This window comes from Medicago truncatula, chromosome 4, assembly GCF_003473485.1.
Source record: "Medicago truncatula cultivar Jemalong A17 chromosome 4, MtrunA17r5.0-ANR, whole genome shotgun sequence".
Classification (NCBI taxonomy): domain Eukaryota; kingdom Viridiplantae; phylum Streptophyta; class Magnoliopsida; order Fabales; family Fabaceae; genus Medicago; species Medicago truncatula.
In genome coordinates, this window is record NC_053045.1 from 40,045,400 (window position 1) to 40,061,014 (window position 15,615).

The window sequence follows — 15,615 nt, forward strand, 5'->3', positions numbered from 1 at the left end:
TTCAAATGATTGGATATCAACAAAATGAATTTTATAGTTTTGGTAGAATGGAAAACCCTTCTAATTGAATTGATATCAAATCCCAGTATTGAGAAAAAAAATAAAGAATTAGATTAGCTAAATATGTGTAGAGGTGATTGAGTAATTGAGATCTAAGAGTACGACAGCACACATACTTTCACAGCAGGTTAGATGCGTTAACAAGGGAAGCAGAAACGAGTTTTCCCAACAAGGGAAGGGAGGAATCAAGGGAAGAAAGCCCACAGAAGTAAATTTAACAAACAATGACGGGTCTTTGGATTAAAAAAATAGACGGATGTGATTTGGTATCAACGAATTCGTTGACATCTGGTGTCAACGGATCCTAACTCGTTAAAAAAATATGCGATCAACTAATTAATAGATCCAAACTTGCGATACAAGTTATTTTAAATAAATGTGTCTATGAAAATTCATAAATTGATCAATTAATTATACGAGAATAAAAGTTGACCCACTAAATGACATTTCTATAACTTGATTTACTTATCATTTTATAACGACATACAACTTTAGTAATTAAGTCTCAACTTATATTATACATTGTCCATGTCAACTAAGTTAAGCTCACGAGGACGAGTCTCGACTTATATATATATAGGGTTTTGCTAGAAGCCATCCATGAAGATGTCTTTTAGCAACCCACACCTCGAGGTGTGATTTTCACTTTTTAGTTATAACTTTGTTAAAAGACACATTCATAAAAATTAGTTGGTGTCTTTTAACAAATGCTAATAAAATAACTTGCTAAAAGACACCTTCATAAAAGATGTCTTCTAGCAAAACCTATATATATATATATATATATACTCATACTCATTTATTTACATCAACCGCACACAAAAGTTATCTTAACCCACGTAGATAATGCCGATTGAGTTACCTCAATGGTCATATGATTCTTGGTGATGCTGAACAAAATGTAACCATTGTCAACATAGATGATGCGACACGTGAAGAAATTGTCAGGGTATGTCATAATCACAACCAAAGCAAAATTGAGGATCTCTTTACGTATATTACTTAAATTAATAAGCATTGTTGAGGAACAGTTTGATAAAAGATGTTTTGTAAGATTTTGATTGGGAGTTAAGAACTACATGAAGCATTGACACCATGGCGGACTAGACATGATGGTTTGGTGTGGCAAAATTATAAAAGAAACTATTTAGTGTACATTTGATTTATAATACGATATATATATATATATATATATATATATATATGTTAGTAATGCGAAAATGAAACAAAAAAAAGCACTATAGCAAAATGGCTAAGGCAAGTATGTTTCACCTCGAGTTGAACCATGAATGTGACTATAGTTAAAGGACAATCTACCACTGGCGTGCCCTGATTTATGAACTTATTTGGTATATATTATTTGTTTGATCTACTATATTAAAACAAAAATATTGTGCAATAATCTGGTGTGGCAACCGCCACACTATACCTTATGGTGAATCCGTCCCTAATTGACACCAGAACATAATCTCAAAATGATAGTAGTAATTAACATGTCAACATGGATAATAACTATTGAATTTAATCATATCACATATATCTAGTAGTATAAGACACACATTTAATTTTAAGTAATGATGCTGCATAGGTTAATTATGAAGGGGTAGTAAGGAGGGAAGATAAGGGAAGGGAGATGCATAAAGTTTATTTTTCTTAATAAAACTTTATTAAGTTTGACTCAAATTGTGTTTAGTGGAGCTGAAATCGTGATACGATTTTACGGCTGTGACACAATTTTTTAGGTAAAACTTAGAGGAAATTGATGAAAGCCACATCGTGACACAATTTTGGAAATTATGACATGATTTTGAGATAAGGGTGTAGTGCACCACTGCGTACGAGCTTTATCGTGATACGATTTTGTTTGGTGAATTTCATGGAAACTAAAAGAGGGAATTTTTAAGGTATTTTGGATACTAAATGTTGAGGGTCTTTGAGTGAGGTTCAAAACTTCAAGATGTGAATCTTGTGAACAACTTGGGTAAGTTTTGGGAGACCAGAGGAGAAGATCCTTAGGAAATCAAAGGCAAAGTGTTGGTTCTTTTTTGGGGTAAGATTCTAAAGTTTGGAAACAATTGAGAAACACATTGGGTGAGCGAAATCATTGAGTCTCTTGTTCATGGGAGAAGATTGGGAAAATGCTAGAAATTAGGTTTGTTCTTGGAGAGTTTGTTGAAACTAATTTCTTGTAACTCTTTTGTATCTCTTTGTAAAGAACACATTGATGATTGGAGAGATTAGTCTCCCCCAACAATAGGTCGTTGTTATCTTTTTCTCTACGCTCTTTATCTTGTTTATTCTTTAGTTCAATTGTGGTTTTCTTTACACTTGTTTGCTAGATTAGATCTAAATTGTTGTTATTACTTATAGTTATTTTGATTTTTGATTGTGATTGATACTTACTTCACAAATCTAAATTTCAATTATGTGAATTTTAGAGTTACCGAATTCATAAGAGGACTAAAACCCCACAATTCGGGGAACTCAAAATTAGTCATGACTGGACTTTGAAAATTTCTCCAACAAAATACATGCTCCCTGTAGTTTCATGCTTCTTCACAAGATTTCCCTCCTGGTATGTGGTTTTTAGTTCTGTGGGCGGGTAGTCCTTTTTTCGACAAAAGAATATGATTTTTTTTGGGTACGACATATGAAAATGTGTGGGTGGGGATTATAATAATATTCTGATTTGGATTTATATAGACAAAATATTGATATGGAATTCAAACCAATCTTATCTTGTCATCAAAATGTAAATATACGACTCAAGAATGTTTGAATGAATCCAACAATGGATAAACAAGTCACAATTTTTTAGCAACCCACATGCCATCATCATCAGTATCTCTCCTTCCACCATTTGAGTCTCAAGATAGCAACGCAACGCAACAAGCATGTCAACAACTACATCAATAGCCAGCCTGAAACTATGGTCCATCCTCTCTGAATCCAAACGAATCATCAACGCTCACTCCCGTCACTTCCTTGCTCTCTCCGTCATCTTCCTCCTTCCTCTCTCTTTCTCCCTCATCGTCTCTCCCACCATCTTCCACCTCCTCAGCACCCCATCCAACTCCCCCACCATCCACATCCTTCTTCGTCAAGCAACGTCTCTACTGTCTCTGCAGTTGCGCACAGAAGAAGATATCAGGTTTACACCTAAAACAACCACTTCTCTTGATTTACCTCTCCCCTTACCACTTCTCTTATTGCCTCTCTTCTTCTTGTTCTTTCTCTCCCTCTGCTCTCTAGCCACCATCACCCACAGCGTCTTCCACGGCTTCTTCGGCCGTCCCGTCAAACTTCTCTCTACAGTCACCTCTCTCCTCTCCTCCTTTCTTCCTCTCCTTACCACAACCATCCTCTCCCACCTCATCCTCTTCACCATCTCCCTCCCCATCCCCCTCCTCCGCCTCTCCTTCTCCTTCTCTGAAATCATTCGCACTGTCTCCGCCATCCTCGTTCTTGCACTCTCCCTTCTCATCTTCTACATCCGTATCTCATGGACACTCTCCTCCGTCATCGCCATAGTGGAAAACACCTACGGAATTCAACCACTCCGCCGGAGTGCTCATCTGATGAACGGAATGAAATACACCGGAGCTTCTTGTTTTTTCTTCTTTGCTTCTTTGGAAGGAATTATGCTGTGGAGTGGTTTTCTTCTAGCTAGAGTTGTTTCAGACAGTGGTTCATGGAGGGATTGGGCTTTTATGGTTCAGATTGTGTTGACTTCCGCCGTGATGACAGTGTTGATGCTTTACAACGCCGCCGCGAACACCGTGCTGTATATGTACTGTAAGGCTCTACATGGTGAACTGGCGGAGGAGATTGTGGAGGAGTTTGCGTGGCAGTATGTGAGTTTGCCTTTTGATGATGGCAAAGTTCCTCATGTGGTGTCTGTTGTACACGCTTGAGTGAGTTGTGAATCTGTGTGTCTGGTTGTTGTAACTTGTAACATACATTTTGGTTTTGTATAAAATCTATGTTATTTTTAGATTTGTGACATATCAAATGTGAAATTTGTGGATATTATTGGTTATTGATTATATGCAGCAAATGTGAATTTTTTTAAGGGACTGCTATATCTTTTAGGGTTATCATGTGTTTGTTTGTTAATACAAAACTCATCTCAAACATAATTCAGACATCTTGATTCTAAATAGAGTTAGCTACATGAATCAAACAACATCATAATGTTCTATCATCAACGATTTTAACATCATTTAGAGGGTAAGGAAAAAACATTCTTCCTAAAACAGACATTTCTAATTCTCTTCATGTAGGTAACAAGCCATTCAGCCCAACCATGAGGTACCATAACTGAATAGAAAAATTAACAAAATAGCAACTTAGAAGCAGCAATGGCAATGCAGCAGGAAGCTGAACCGTGTAAGTTACTCTTGACATACAGCTTTGTACATCGGTTAGTAGCGCCTAATCTTCATGCCCTCCAAAACTCTGGAGTGTCGTTTAACAATAACAACATCAAAAGATGATGGCAACTGAATGTTGAAGTGCCTCCACCTCACAAATCAAAAACTGAACAATTCTCCTCTAAATAGTCAGAAAGATAGTTGTCTTATTATGACATCTAAGTTGGTGGTCACAACTTCCTAGTGTCTGATGTGACTCATGTTGGATGACAATGTAGGCCTAAAAGCCCTTTCATCCTGATCAGCTCTGAAAAGCAAACTACTCAAATCTGAAATTCTCTGAACAACCCTACTGGGAACCTGGTCACTATCTTCCCCGCCTGAGGCGTCATACCCATCACTAGTTGACCTTGACAGTGGAGTTTCCTTAAGAGCTTCAACACCAGCAGCTGAAAGACCTGCAAGATGTCTTGCTTCTTCGGCTCTCGATGCCTGAAAGGGGCGAATATCAGGCGAGTCCAAACTGCTCTCAGGAGATGACGGAACAATGCCAGCTGAGCTTGACATCGCTTGGCTTGTTTGAAATGCACTACGTAAATGAGGAGGGGCAAACCCAGACCTTCCATTGAATCCCATATTGGTATTATTGGAAGAAACTTTTGTCATGGATTCCATAGATATGTCAGCGGGAAGGTAAATGCGCTTATTATCATGCTTTTTATTGTTGTCTATCGTAGGAACCATTCTTCGGCCGCTGCTACCAAAACTGCTGCCTGGTTCTAGCCTGGAAGCCTGGTCATGTCTTACCACAGGCTGCAGAATTTTGGACTTTTTTCTTACTTCAGCAGCTGCCTTAGCAACCTCATCTGCATTTAGCCGCGCCAATGTCCAAGGACTAATTTTAACTGCTCCAGAATTCTTTTTCTTTAATGGCTCTTCTCTCAATGACCTCTTTCCTAGTGAACTCACAGAACCTGTTTCCGTGGGCACTACATCAAACTATAACAGTGTCCCACCCAAAAAAAAAAAAAGAGCAGGAAAAAACAAAGCAGGTGGTGATCAGTAAGTCCAAGAAAGAACACAGGAAATAAAATACGCGAAAAGAATAAATGAGATCATGCTATCCAATGACAAAATCCATTTTGTTGTTCCCTTGCTTACATAATAGTACTAAAATGATCCAAGAACAACTGAATTAAGACATAGCAATATAGCTTCAATTAGCACTCAATTAGAGGAAGTATGTCAAATGAAAAGGCTTAATAGTTAATAAATTTTGTTTTCCTAAGAGTAGGTAAGAAGATATTTCTTGCGTAATATGCACATACTGTCAAAAACCATCCAAAGAGAGCTATAAAATTTCCAAGGTTGATATGCAATACTATTCTTGATATGTTGTATCAAATTCGTCAATGCAAATCTTAATAACAAATGATTCTATGTGCATTCAAATGCTCAAGAAGTTCGCATGACTGCAATCCACATGCAACGGTGCTATTGCACGAAAGTCATCTAACTAAAGGCATTTTAGGAAGAAAAAGAAATCCCGTAATATAAAAAAGCATGTCTTGCTTGAGAGCATGTTACCTGATCTTCGAGGAACATGCGTGGGGGTGTGCACCATGCTCCACGATGTAAAGCATTGAAGGAGCTTACACTGCTCAATGCAGTAAATGAGCTCACAGTTGACATTTGGGGACTTTGATGGCCTCCAACTCCTAGCTGCTCCTGCTCTTGCTCCAGCTCCCTCATAGCTACAATGTAATCATATGTGCTGAGTCCCTGAGTCAGTCGTAAAAAAATTTAACATTAAGCATTGATGATGTTATTGTTGTTAAATACGAGTTATGATACGAACTTGTATTTTTCAACAGGAAAGCATATTATCTTACCTTTTTAATGAGGAGGATATGAAAGAAGAAAAGCTGAACAACAGGTAATGTAGCAACCATAGCCAGAATGGTACAGGCAGACTGAAAAATCAAAAGGAACAAAGAAGATGTTGTTCACATATAAGATTAACTGTAACTGGAAATGGCATCCATGATTTTCATCAATCAAATGGAAATGTTAAACAAAAAGAGAAAGGTTAAATTCATATGTCAGAAAAATAAGTAAATAAGTAATCACATATTACACACAAGAGGGAGAAATGCGCACCACAACAATAACAAAGGGAGCCATAGAGAAACTGCTTCCCAACTTAGAGGAGATTTCCATAGCAAATTGCTTCCTCTCAACAAAACAGCAAATGAGCACAAGCATTCCAGTTGACCATTGAAGAATAAACTGCAACCCCAAAACCCAAGGTTCATAAAACATTCACAGACCTGTCAATAGTTAATCGAAATGAAAATAACTTGCAAATAAGAGTTCTTACTTGAAGTGTTTTTTTTTAGATTATGGGATGGTTCAAATAGAAAAAGGTTTGCAATTTCATTGGGAGACTAAAAGCCTATTTACTTCCTGAAAATATTGAGTTTTCATTTTTCTTTGAGTTTATTAGCTGCATTCTTCTCACTGCCACCAATTCACCATATGCTCATTTTTCATTTTCATTACCATATGTAGGTTGTGAGTTACATTGACATTTTTAAAAATGGTGAAGACTTTTTAGCATTTCCAAAAATATTAACTTTGTTTTCTAAAATTCACAATGAGAAAGGTTGCACAAATGCCGGTGATCTAGAGCGGATTCATATTCATTGGTTTGTTTGCACATTATTCCTAAATAACATAGCCGCAGAGCTTATAAAGTGAAATTAAAAGGGCAGGTTTAGCCGTGTCAATGATAAGCAATACATAAGTTCTTACCAAGAGCATAGCGGCAATCATCAGGGTGAAAAATTGCCCATAGTTCCTCTTCCCAATACAGTTGTTCAGCCACTGCAAAACTCAGGAAACAACAGTCATTCAGAACATATGCCAAACATCGAGTAAAGAAATGAGAAATCAGATAATCATACTCGGCAATGATGATCAAAGTGATTTACACACTTGTCGCAGACTCTACAGTGCTTGCTGTATTTGAAGACCTGCAACAATATGACACAGAAGGTGATCGTGAAATTCGGCATGCACTGCTTTTGATATAAAATCGTCTTTTCACATGACATTTCGGAGTCAAGTCCTCCAACAGAGGCAAAATAGATTTCTAGTTAAAAGGCTTCAACGCACCTCAACTTCACACAAACTGCAATAGAACATGCCATCTTCACTGGTTTGCTTATCAGAAGATTCCTTGCTTGAACCAGAGCAGCGGCAGATATAAGCACAAGGAGAGCATACCAAGAGGAAACGGGATAAACAAGGAGACGATGAAATTGCCTTCTCTACTGAATGAGAATTATCTTTCATATTTCCTCCCGTTCCAAATGCTTCATTATCCATGGAATTTCCTCCAACTGTTGAAGCCTTTGCATCATGCATTGATGGAGTTGACTCTTCACCTAATTTAGAACTCTTTAACCCAAAACCCATTTTACTGTCTGGGATTTTAAGATACTTTTTGGAATTAAAAACCCCAGGATCCGATGGATCTGATGCAGCACACCAGATGTAGAGTCCAAAAACAGCAGTAATCTGGCAAGACATGTTTATTTTTTATAAAAATTACTATAACAAAATCATTCATGTCTAATCATTCTGTTGCAAACACATTAAAAAACAATAAATGATGTTAGGCAATAACAGCCCTAGCATAGTCATGTAAAGCAGGGGAAGCCAGAATAACCATAAGGAAGAAACATTAGAGGATGTTAGAAAGAGCATAGCAGCATAGACTACTATTTATAGTACTTGGTTACTCAAGAGTATTGGGCTCCAGAGGATAGTGGCTTTATGCCATTATTGCTAAGGCTTGTCTTCTAGAGGTGGCAAATTTAAACAACAATCACTAGGATGGGGGATCAACTACATGAATTGAACGATACCACTGTCCACAAGACAAATCATCTACATTTAAAATTCTTCTCGTTGGCATGGCCAACATTTTTTTCTACATTTAATTCAACCTTTAACCATCAGACTATCCTTTGCTAATCAACTCTCCTTGTTCGAGTCTTCTCATACACGCTCAAATCATCTAAAGAAAGATTTTACATCTTTTCCACAATAAATGGACTCTCTATCAACCTACTTAAATAAAAATATCAAATAGGAAATGGAAGTACCCATACTTTCTCTAATGTACTTATTCCGAAATACTGATCTATTCATGTGTGTCTACTTATCCATCGTAACATTCCTTCAACATCAAACTTACTTTTTTACTGGTTTTTTGCCCCTGGCATTCAATCTCTTACATCATTACAGATCATTCACATGTCTCATAAAGTTTATCCTTATGCTTGAGTACTTCTTGTGTGTCCACTCATCCACAATAATGTTTTCATTCTCATTTGTGGAAATTCAGCTTATTTTCCTGTTGACTCTTTAGCAGCGAGCATTCAATTCGATGCAACACTGCAATGCAGTGAAATTTCACTCAAGGTTGGGAGCTATTTTGTCATCACAAATAACATTTGAAACAACCCTCCACTTCATCAACCACACTTAAATCCTATGGTTTACTTACATCTCTGTTTACTTCCCTGTCATTTTGAATGGTGGATTCACGGTATTTAAATTGTGAGACTTGTGATATGGTATGGTCTCCAAGAACTTGTTTTTCCCCTCAGAGAAAATTAAAGCGCAGTTTGAGTTCAAAAGGTCCAAATATGATAAGAACCAAATAAATTACAATCAATCTATGCACATTCCTCTTCAAAACAAATTCGGTATCATTCACTAAGTGTGTAAATGAATGGCAGCTGATCGGTTTCATATATCATATCACGGAAAACGTAAGTTAGCTAGTCAACTTGTCTTGCCATTCTTTTAGAAACTGGATCCAAAACGCTACAAAATGGGTAGTTCTACGGTATTTAAGAGACCCTGCACTCTCTCTTAGTGCCCTCTACTTATTCCGCTGCCTCTATCTTCTCCGCATATCAATTTTTCCTCTTGATTCCCTTTGGTTACCTTACTAGAAATCTATCACACAAACCACTGAATTTCCCTATATTGCCTCTTGTGCAATCTGTTACATTAATCATTCAATACCCTTGATTGCCTCTCTGTGCTCTGCGGTAGTATAGATCTTATCAATGGGGTGTTTCCTAACACATTCTTGTTAGTGCCCAATACATGTTTAAACTAATTCTCAATCCTTTTCTTGCACCTTATGGTTTTTTACAAAAACAGAAAGCATTATTAATATACCAAGAAGCTATGACTACAACAACTTTGGAACCGGTTCTTCACCAATAACATCCTTGTCAAACACGACATATTATGCAGTCCTCAACCCATATATATAATACACAAAACTAAGTAACTACTCCAGTCATTTGGACGTTCTGAACTCAAAATGTACTAACAAGATCTACAGATGAAGATCTACAAAATTATGCTGTCTCCAGATTATTGCCTGGAACATAATACCACATATTATGCTGTCTACATTGGAAGAAAATCTAAAACTAACAAGAAAGCACCTGACCAACAATCTAAATTTTTTTCCAGGCAACCATTTGTAACTTTGAAAAGGCTAAGTTTCAAAAGCAGTAGAATCAAAAATATTTATTGTTTAAACACCATCCAGTCAGCTTGGATAATATCAATGTAGTACTACTAATAATTAGAGACACTTATGTAGTTTTCAGTAAAAAATAGCTCAAATTCGCTCCATTAAGAAGTGATATGGAGGTCACATATTCAACTCTCGCCACTAAAAGGAGTATTGAGCTTGTGAAGGAGAACTTCAATTTAGAGTCCACAAAATACGATCTTGGGAAAGAGTGGAGAGTATTGAACTGTGATTTAAGCATTCAAGTGGAGATTAGTCTCATGGCGGGTCTAAAGGACATAAGCTTGAGGCCAATGAGATACTCCTCAAACCCAGTAGAATGCAAGAAATTCTAATCAAAGTGGATTTCGACAATAAAAAATTAACATGTTTTGGCATTATTCAATTTGCATTGTTTTCCTAAAATTTTAGCATTCAATAATTCAAGATGATGCTCATCATTTAGGGTATGTTTAGATGCAGAGTAAATTACAAGGGATTGAAAGACGGTAAGCTTATGCTTAGCTATCATTTATTCCTTTCATTCTAAATAAAGGTTAATTATAAACAATTTATTTGAAACAAAAGTTACCTTGTTCTACTAAGATGTCTCAGTTTGACAGTGTCTAGATTACTATTTTTTGTTTATGAAAGGGTTTAATTTAGTCTACAAGTAAATCAAGATAGGGATGATTTAGTTCTACTTTTACCTAAGAACATCGTGTGCCTGATGTGCTACAAAATGGAGCACCAATGTAGTTATTAATTATTATACCTAGAACATTGTAGCTGAATGACAGTCCAAAAAGAGGCTCACAATGAGAACGAACAAGGACAAAAGGCCGAATTAAGAGTATGTTTAGTTCCATTTATGGAGAAGCCAAAATTAATTCTAGAGGTATTGAATTGATTTTGACAAATTTGGTTACTCTCGTGTAGAATTTATTTAGCCTACATAATTGATTCTACTTTGAAGCTAGAGTAGAGATTGGAGCTTTTGATTTTTACACTCAAATTTATTGTTCAACTCACTTTTACATAATCTATCCAAGAAGCATAATCACTTTAACTTCAACTAACTTTTAGCAAAAATCAATTTTTGACACCAGATAATCAAACACATGAACTAGAAAGCAAACAAAGAAAAAGAATCACACATCTCATGCCATGCACCAAACCAACTTGGTAAACATCACAAAAAAGAGATTAAGAAAAAAACAATAGAAAATTGGAAGATGGGATTAGTGTTACTACCAGCGGTGTATAAAGAGCAACCACAATATACTGATACATCTTCTTTCCAACAAAAGGAGCAAAGAACACATAGAAAGCAAACCCAAGAGCTAAAATCACAGCAATAGCCACAACCTACACATGTAAACTTCAAAATGAGTAAACCCCACTTAACAAAAAAAAAAAAAAAAAAACAATTTAAGCAAAAAAATTGAAACTTTACAGCTACCTGAAGAGGATGGTAAGGTAGTTGCCATCCATGCTTCCTCATACTTGTGCTTCTGAAGTAACAGCACAAAAAAAACACAATGCAGTGAATTTAAGCCTCACAACATTAAAAAGCAAAGATTTTTAGGTTGAAGAAGAGGTGGTGGGTGTGAAGAGTAATGAAGAGAGAAAATCTTTGTCTGATTCTAGATTTTGATGTTTATTGAAATGTTGTTGTTAAGTGATGTGTATTTTAGTACAATGTCTTTACTTTAGGTGAGGGATCTGTGAGCATGGGTTTGGTAAGAACTTTCTTTTTCCGTGACTATAGCTATAAATTATATCATTTGTTTATTTATGAGACATCCTTTGTTTAGTAATAATACTTTCTCTCTTATCTAGGTTATTCTGCCTATAGAATTGAAGCAGTGTTTACCTTTTTGAAATTGGCAAATCATGTGCAAGAGGACACTGCAAATGGTGGTTGTTTCTTTCTACTTTGTCTTTTACTTTTATGAGTGAATGTCAATCAACAACCACTCCTTTCCTTTGTTTCTCTCTCATGATTTTCTTATTAATTATCTCTACTCTTTTGTAGATAGATAGTCATTGAATTTGAGCTACCTAAACTCCAACTTTATAAAACAATTAAATGTAGCAATTTAACAATAATGCATAGTTACATAATAATATCTTGAATAATTTTATTATGTTGAATTGTTATAGTTACATAGTAAGACTTGTTAACAACGAAAGCTTTAAAACAAATGAAAGTAACATTCTCATAGGAAAAAAAAATTTGGAACGTACTCTAAAAAAAACTATGGAAGGCATTCTCTCAAAAGAAAGAAAAAACGGAAGCACAACAGATAATTATTACATAACTATTTACTTTGAGTTAAAAGGATAAAAGTGGATTTAAAAAAAACATAAGGGTAAAATTGGAAGAAAAGATAATAAGCTATAAGCTCAAACGCTACTTGGAATAACGTCTTAGAAATAGTTTATAAGCTCGTGAAATAAGTTATAAGCTCGTGGTAAAAGACCGTTACCAAATAGGGCTTTTTTGTCAGACGAGCTTATAAGCTATCCGTTAGAAGCTATAAGCTCGTTCATTGGTCTTGCCAAACAGACCCTAAAAGTATAAATTTATATTGTGTTGTGCTGATTTATTTCTAAAAAAATTGAAAATTGAAGATTGTTGATAGATGTAGGTATTGATGGCGAAGAAGATGAATATGTGAACGTGGGAAAAATAAAAATGCAATATATGTATTGAATTTTATCTTTTTATGTCCACAGATTATCATCTGTGCCATTGTTCCGGGATGGTTATTTGGGAGTTCATAACCACAATAATGTTCGTTAATTATTATTCTCTAGATTGATTTCATGCAAGTAACTAGAGAATAATAATAATCTTATGCAAGAAGTGCTCTATTAGAACGATACATTGCAATCCTTCATATTTTGATTGAGCACCTACTATCATACATTGTAGTTCCTTTTGAATTTACTTGTAATAGCAACTTCTATAAGAGAGTGGATTTTCCTTGAACGATACATTGCAACACTTCGTATTTTGATTGAGCACCTACCATCATACATTGTAATAGATTCCTTTTGAATTTACTTGTAATAGCAACTTATACAAGAGAGTGGATTTCCTTTATGAAAGAGACCATTTTTAGAAATGGGATTTATGATGGTAATGTTGACTAATAAACTTGGTAAACAAGAAACCCTTTATTAAATTGAATTTTATTTTGGAAATTTGAGAGAAATTTGTTAGATGTAATAATAGATTTGTTTGGTGGTGATGGTTAAACAGAGATAAAAAACTTTTATATGAGAAATTTTATTTGTCTACTATTAAAACAATAAATAAATTAAATTTTTTTTTTTTTTATCGAACAAACAAACTGAACTTTTTTCTTTCTTTCTATAATTGTTTCCTTTTCGTATCCCCTTTTCGCTTATTTGGTGAATAATTATGCATTTCGTGTTTAGATGAAATTGAATTAGACTATGGATCGATTTTCAAGTTTTAAAACCTGATTTCATCTTCCTTAAAAAAAAACTTGATTTTATCTAAATGGTTAATCTCGCGCGAGAAATTTTTACTGCAAAATATGGTTATTGATCAGAAATTGTATCTTCTTCATAACGCAAGTGTACAATTTTTTTGATTCAAAGTTATCGACTAATATAATCATATTGAACGTGCTTAATTATGAGAGACAATACTATTGGTTTTTTTAGTTTTAGAAAATATCATTGATTATTAATGTCTACTAATGGATTAGTTTTACATTGATAGCACAAATGTTAACTACACTTCTTTGTCTCAAAAAACTTTTGCGTACGCTATTTATATGCGGTAGCGGAGCTAGAAAAAATGTCGGGGGTGGGCCAGCAAAATATACTCTAATATAAAATAAATTGATTGCTACTGTCATAAATAAAATAAACTGCTACTACCATAACATTCCAAATGAACGGTTGCTCAAGATGTGCATAACAACAAAAATATGAACAAAATAACATTGCTACTGCCAACTGCTAGTACAAAATGTTAATTTCTCTATAACCAAAATAACATTGCAGTTTCAAAATTCAATTACCAAGAACCAACTATCAACAAACAAGAACAACAAATAAGAAAATTAATTAACATTCAAACTTAATAATATATAGTAGCAATCATGAATCAACAATATCAAACAACAACCAATCTTAATAGCAAACAACAACAAACAAACACCTTTAAATTCTAAAATCAAAAAGAAAATCAACAATAGTCAAGAAATTACCTTTCCATTTGGATTGGAAAAACAGAGAGTGAAAAGAAAAAGGTTTTTTCTTTGATCTTCTCTGAATGAGAGAGAAGGGAGTGTCGGAGCGAGTGGTCGATTCCGGCGGTCGGAAATCAGTGAGAATGAACGGCGTGAGACTCTGATTTGGGTTGAAGGCTATGGGTATGTAGCTAGGTAGCGTTTTCAAAGAATGAGAAGAAGTCTAGCGTGTAACTGAGGAACAAGAAGGGGAAAAGTCTTAGAATGCTGGGGTGGGCCACTTAAGAAAAACAAAATAAACTGAGGGTGATTTCGTAATTTCCCTATAGTAATTTTTTCTTTTTTGGGGGTGGGCCATGGCCCACCTCAGTCCATATAAGCCTCCGCCATTGTTTATATGTAGACCACAAAAGTTTTACAAGAGTATTTTTTTTTGTAGATAGATGAAATGGCAAAGCCATTATAAACTCACACACACAAGTGGAAGTACTGGGATTCGAACCCCGGTCATGGCATCCGGCCTAACAATTTCGGCATTTTGCCATTTTAGCTAAGACTTCTGAATAGTTTTATAAGAGTATTTATGAAGGGTAAATTTGAAAAGTTTTGCTAGAAAATTTGAGAAGGTCAAATATTTTCAGACAATTTTTTTTTACAAATAGATCATGATTATGGGACGGTCAAAATTAAGAAATTGTTCATTAAAAAAGTTGTATACTTATATTTCTAATGCATTGAATATATAAATTTTCATAAAAACTTATTATTTAAGGTTTTTTTTTAAGAACAATTTAAGGTATTTAAATAGTATCCTTAAATCCGTCTTTAACATTTTCCTTAAATTATTTTTTGAATGTAACTGCATTTATTATGGAAGCTCCATGTTCTAAGATAAATTAATGTGTAGTTTACCACCTTTTTAAATAATTTTTTTTTTTATAGGATCAATCTAACTTGTTCGTTTAAGACACGTGTTAAGCAATCAAATTTTTAAATTTTTTTTTAAAATTTTGTGCATTCAAATAATTAAAAGTAAAAAAATTAAATTTAAATGCATTAATTATAACAAAATACTTTCGTAATTGTTGTATCACATAATGTGGGCTACACATATATAACTTTCATCAAATTAAAAGTTCTTTTTAAGGACGTCAATTTTTTTTTTTAGGCAAAAGAAAAAATATTATAAATAAAAAAAGAGATATAGTGATTGGGGAACATTAGACCTGATTCAGGTACAACCCAAACGAAAATACATTGTGATAATGAGGATCTCAAATTAAAAGTTATACCTACAAAATTAATGTACAATGTACTTTTTGAGGCTTTGTGTAAATTA

General features: G+C 34.7%; 2 protein-coding genes across 2 annotated transcripts; one reads left to right on the plus strand and one right to left on the minus strand.

Moving 5' to 3' along the window:
* Positions 1–2,734: 2,734 nt before the first annotated feature.
* Positions 2,735–4,132, plus strand: LOC11439856 (uncharacterized). Its single transcript, XM_003607721.4, has one exon. The coding sequence runs from the start codon at positions 2,955–2,957 to the stop codon at positions 3,972–3,974; it is 1,020 nt and encodes a 339-aa protein (XP_003607769.1). The 5' UTR covers positions 2,735–2,954; the 3' UTR covers positions 3,975–4,132.
* A 57-nt stretch (positions 4,133–4,189) lies between these two features.
* Positions 4,190–14,393, minus strand: LOC11445059 (probable protein S-acyltransferase 22). The gene is made up of 10 exons (XM_003607722.4): positions 14,295–14,393; positions 11,504–11,555; positions 11,296–11,409; positions 7,611–8,015; positions 7,400–7,468; positions 7,248–7,319; positions 6,594–6,722; positions 6,326–6,406; positions 6,021–6,215; positions 4,190–5,432 (listed from the first exon to the last, which is right to left on the minus strand). The coding sequence occupies exons 1-10, from the start codon at positions 14,300–14,302 to the stop codon at positions 4,674–4,676; spliced, it is 1,884 nt and encodes a 627-aa protein (XP_003607770.3). The 5' UTR covers positions 14,303–14,393; the 3' UTR covers positions 4,190–4,673.
* Positions 14,394–15,615: the final 1,222 nt, after the last annotated feature.

Bases quoted from the DNA above. Each gene is read 5' to 3' on its own strand.
- LOC11439856 (XM_003607721.4), top strand. From the start codon at position 2,955: ATGTCAACAACTACATCAATAGCCAGCCTGAAACTATGGTCCATCCTC.
- LOC11445059 (XM_003607722.4), bottom strand. The intron at 11,410-11,503 runs GTAGCTGTAAAG...TTACATGTGTAG, and splicing joins TACCTTACCATCCTCTTCAG to GTTGTGGCTATTGCTGTGAT. The intron at 5,433-6,020 runs GTAACATGCTCT...ACACTGTTATAG, and splicing joins GCATGTTCCTCGAAGATCAG to TTTGATGTAGTGCCCACGGA.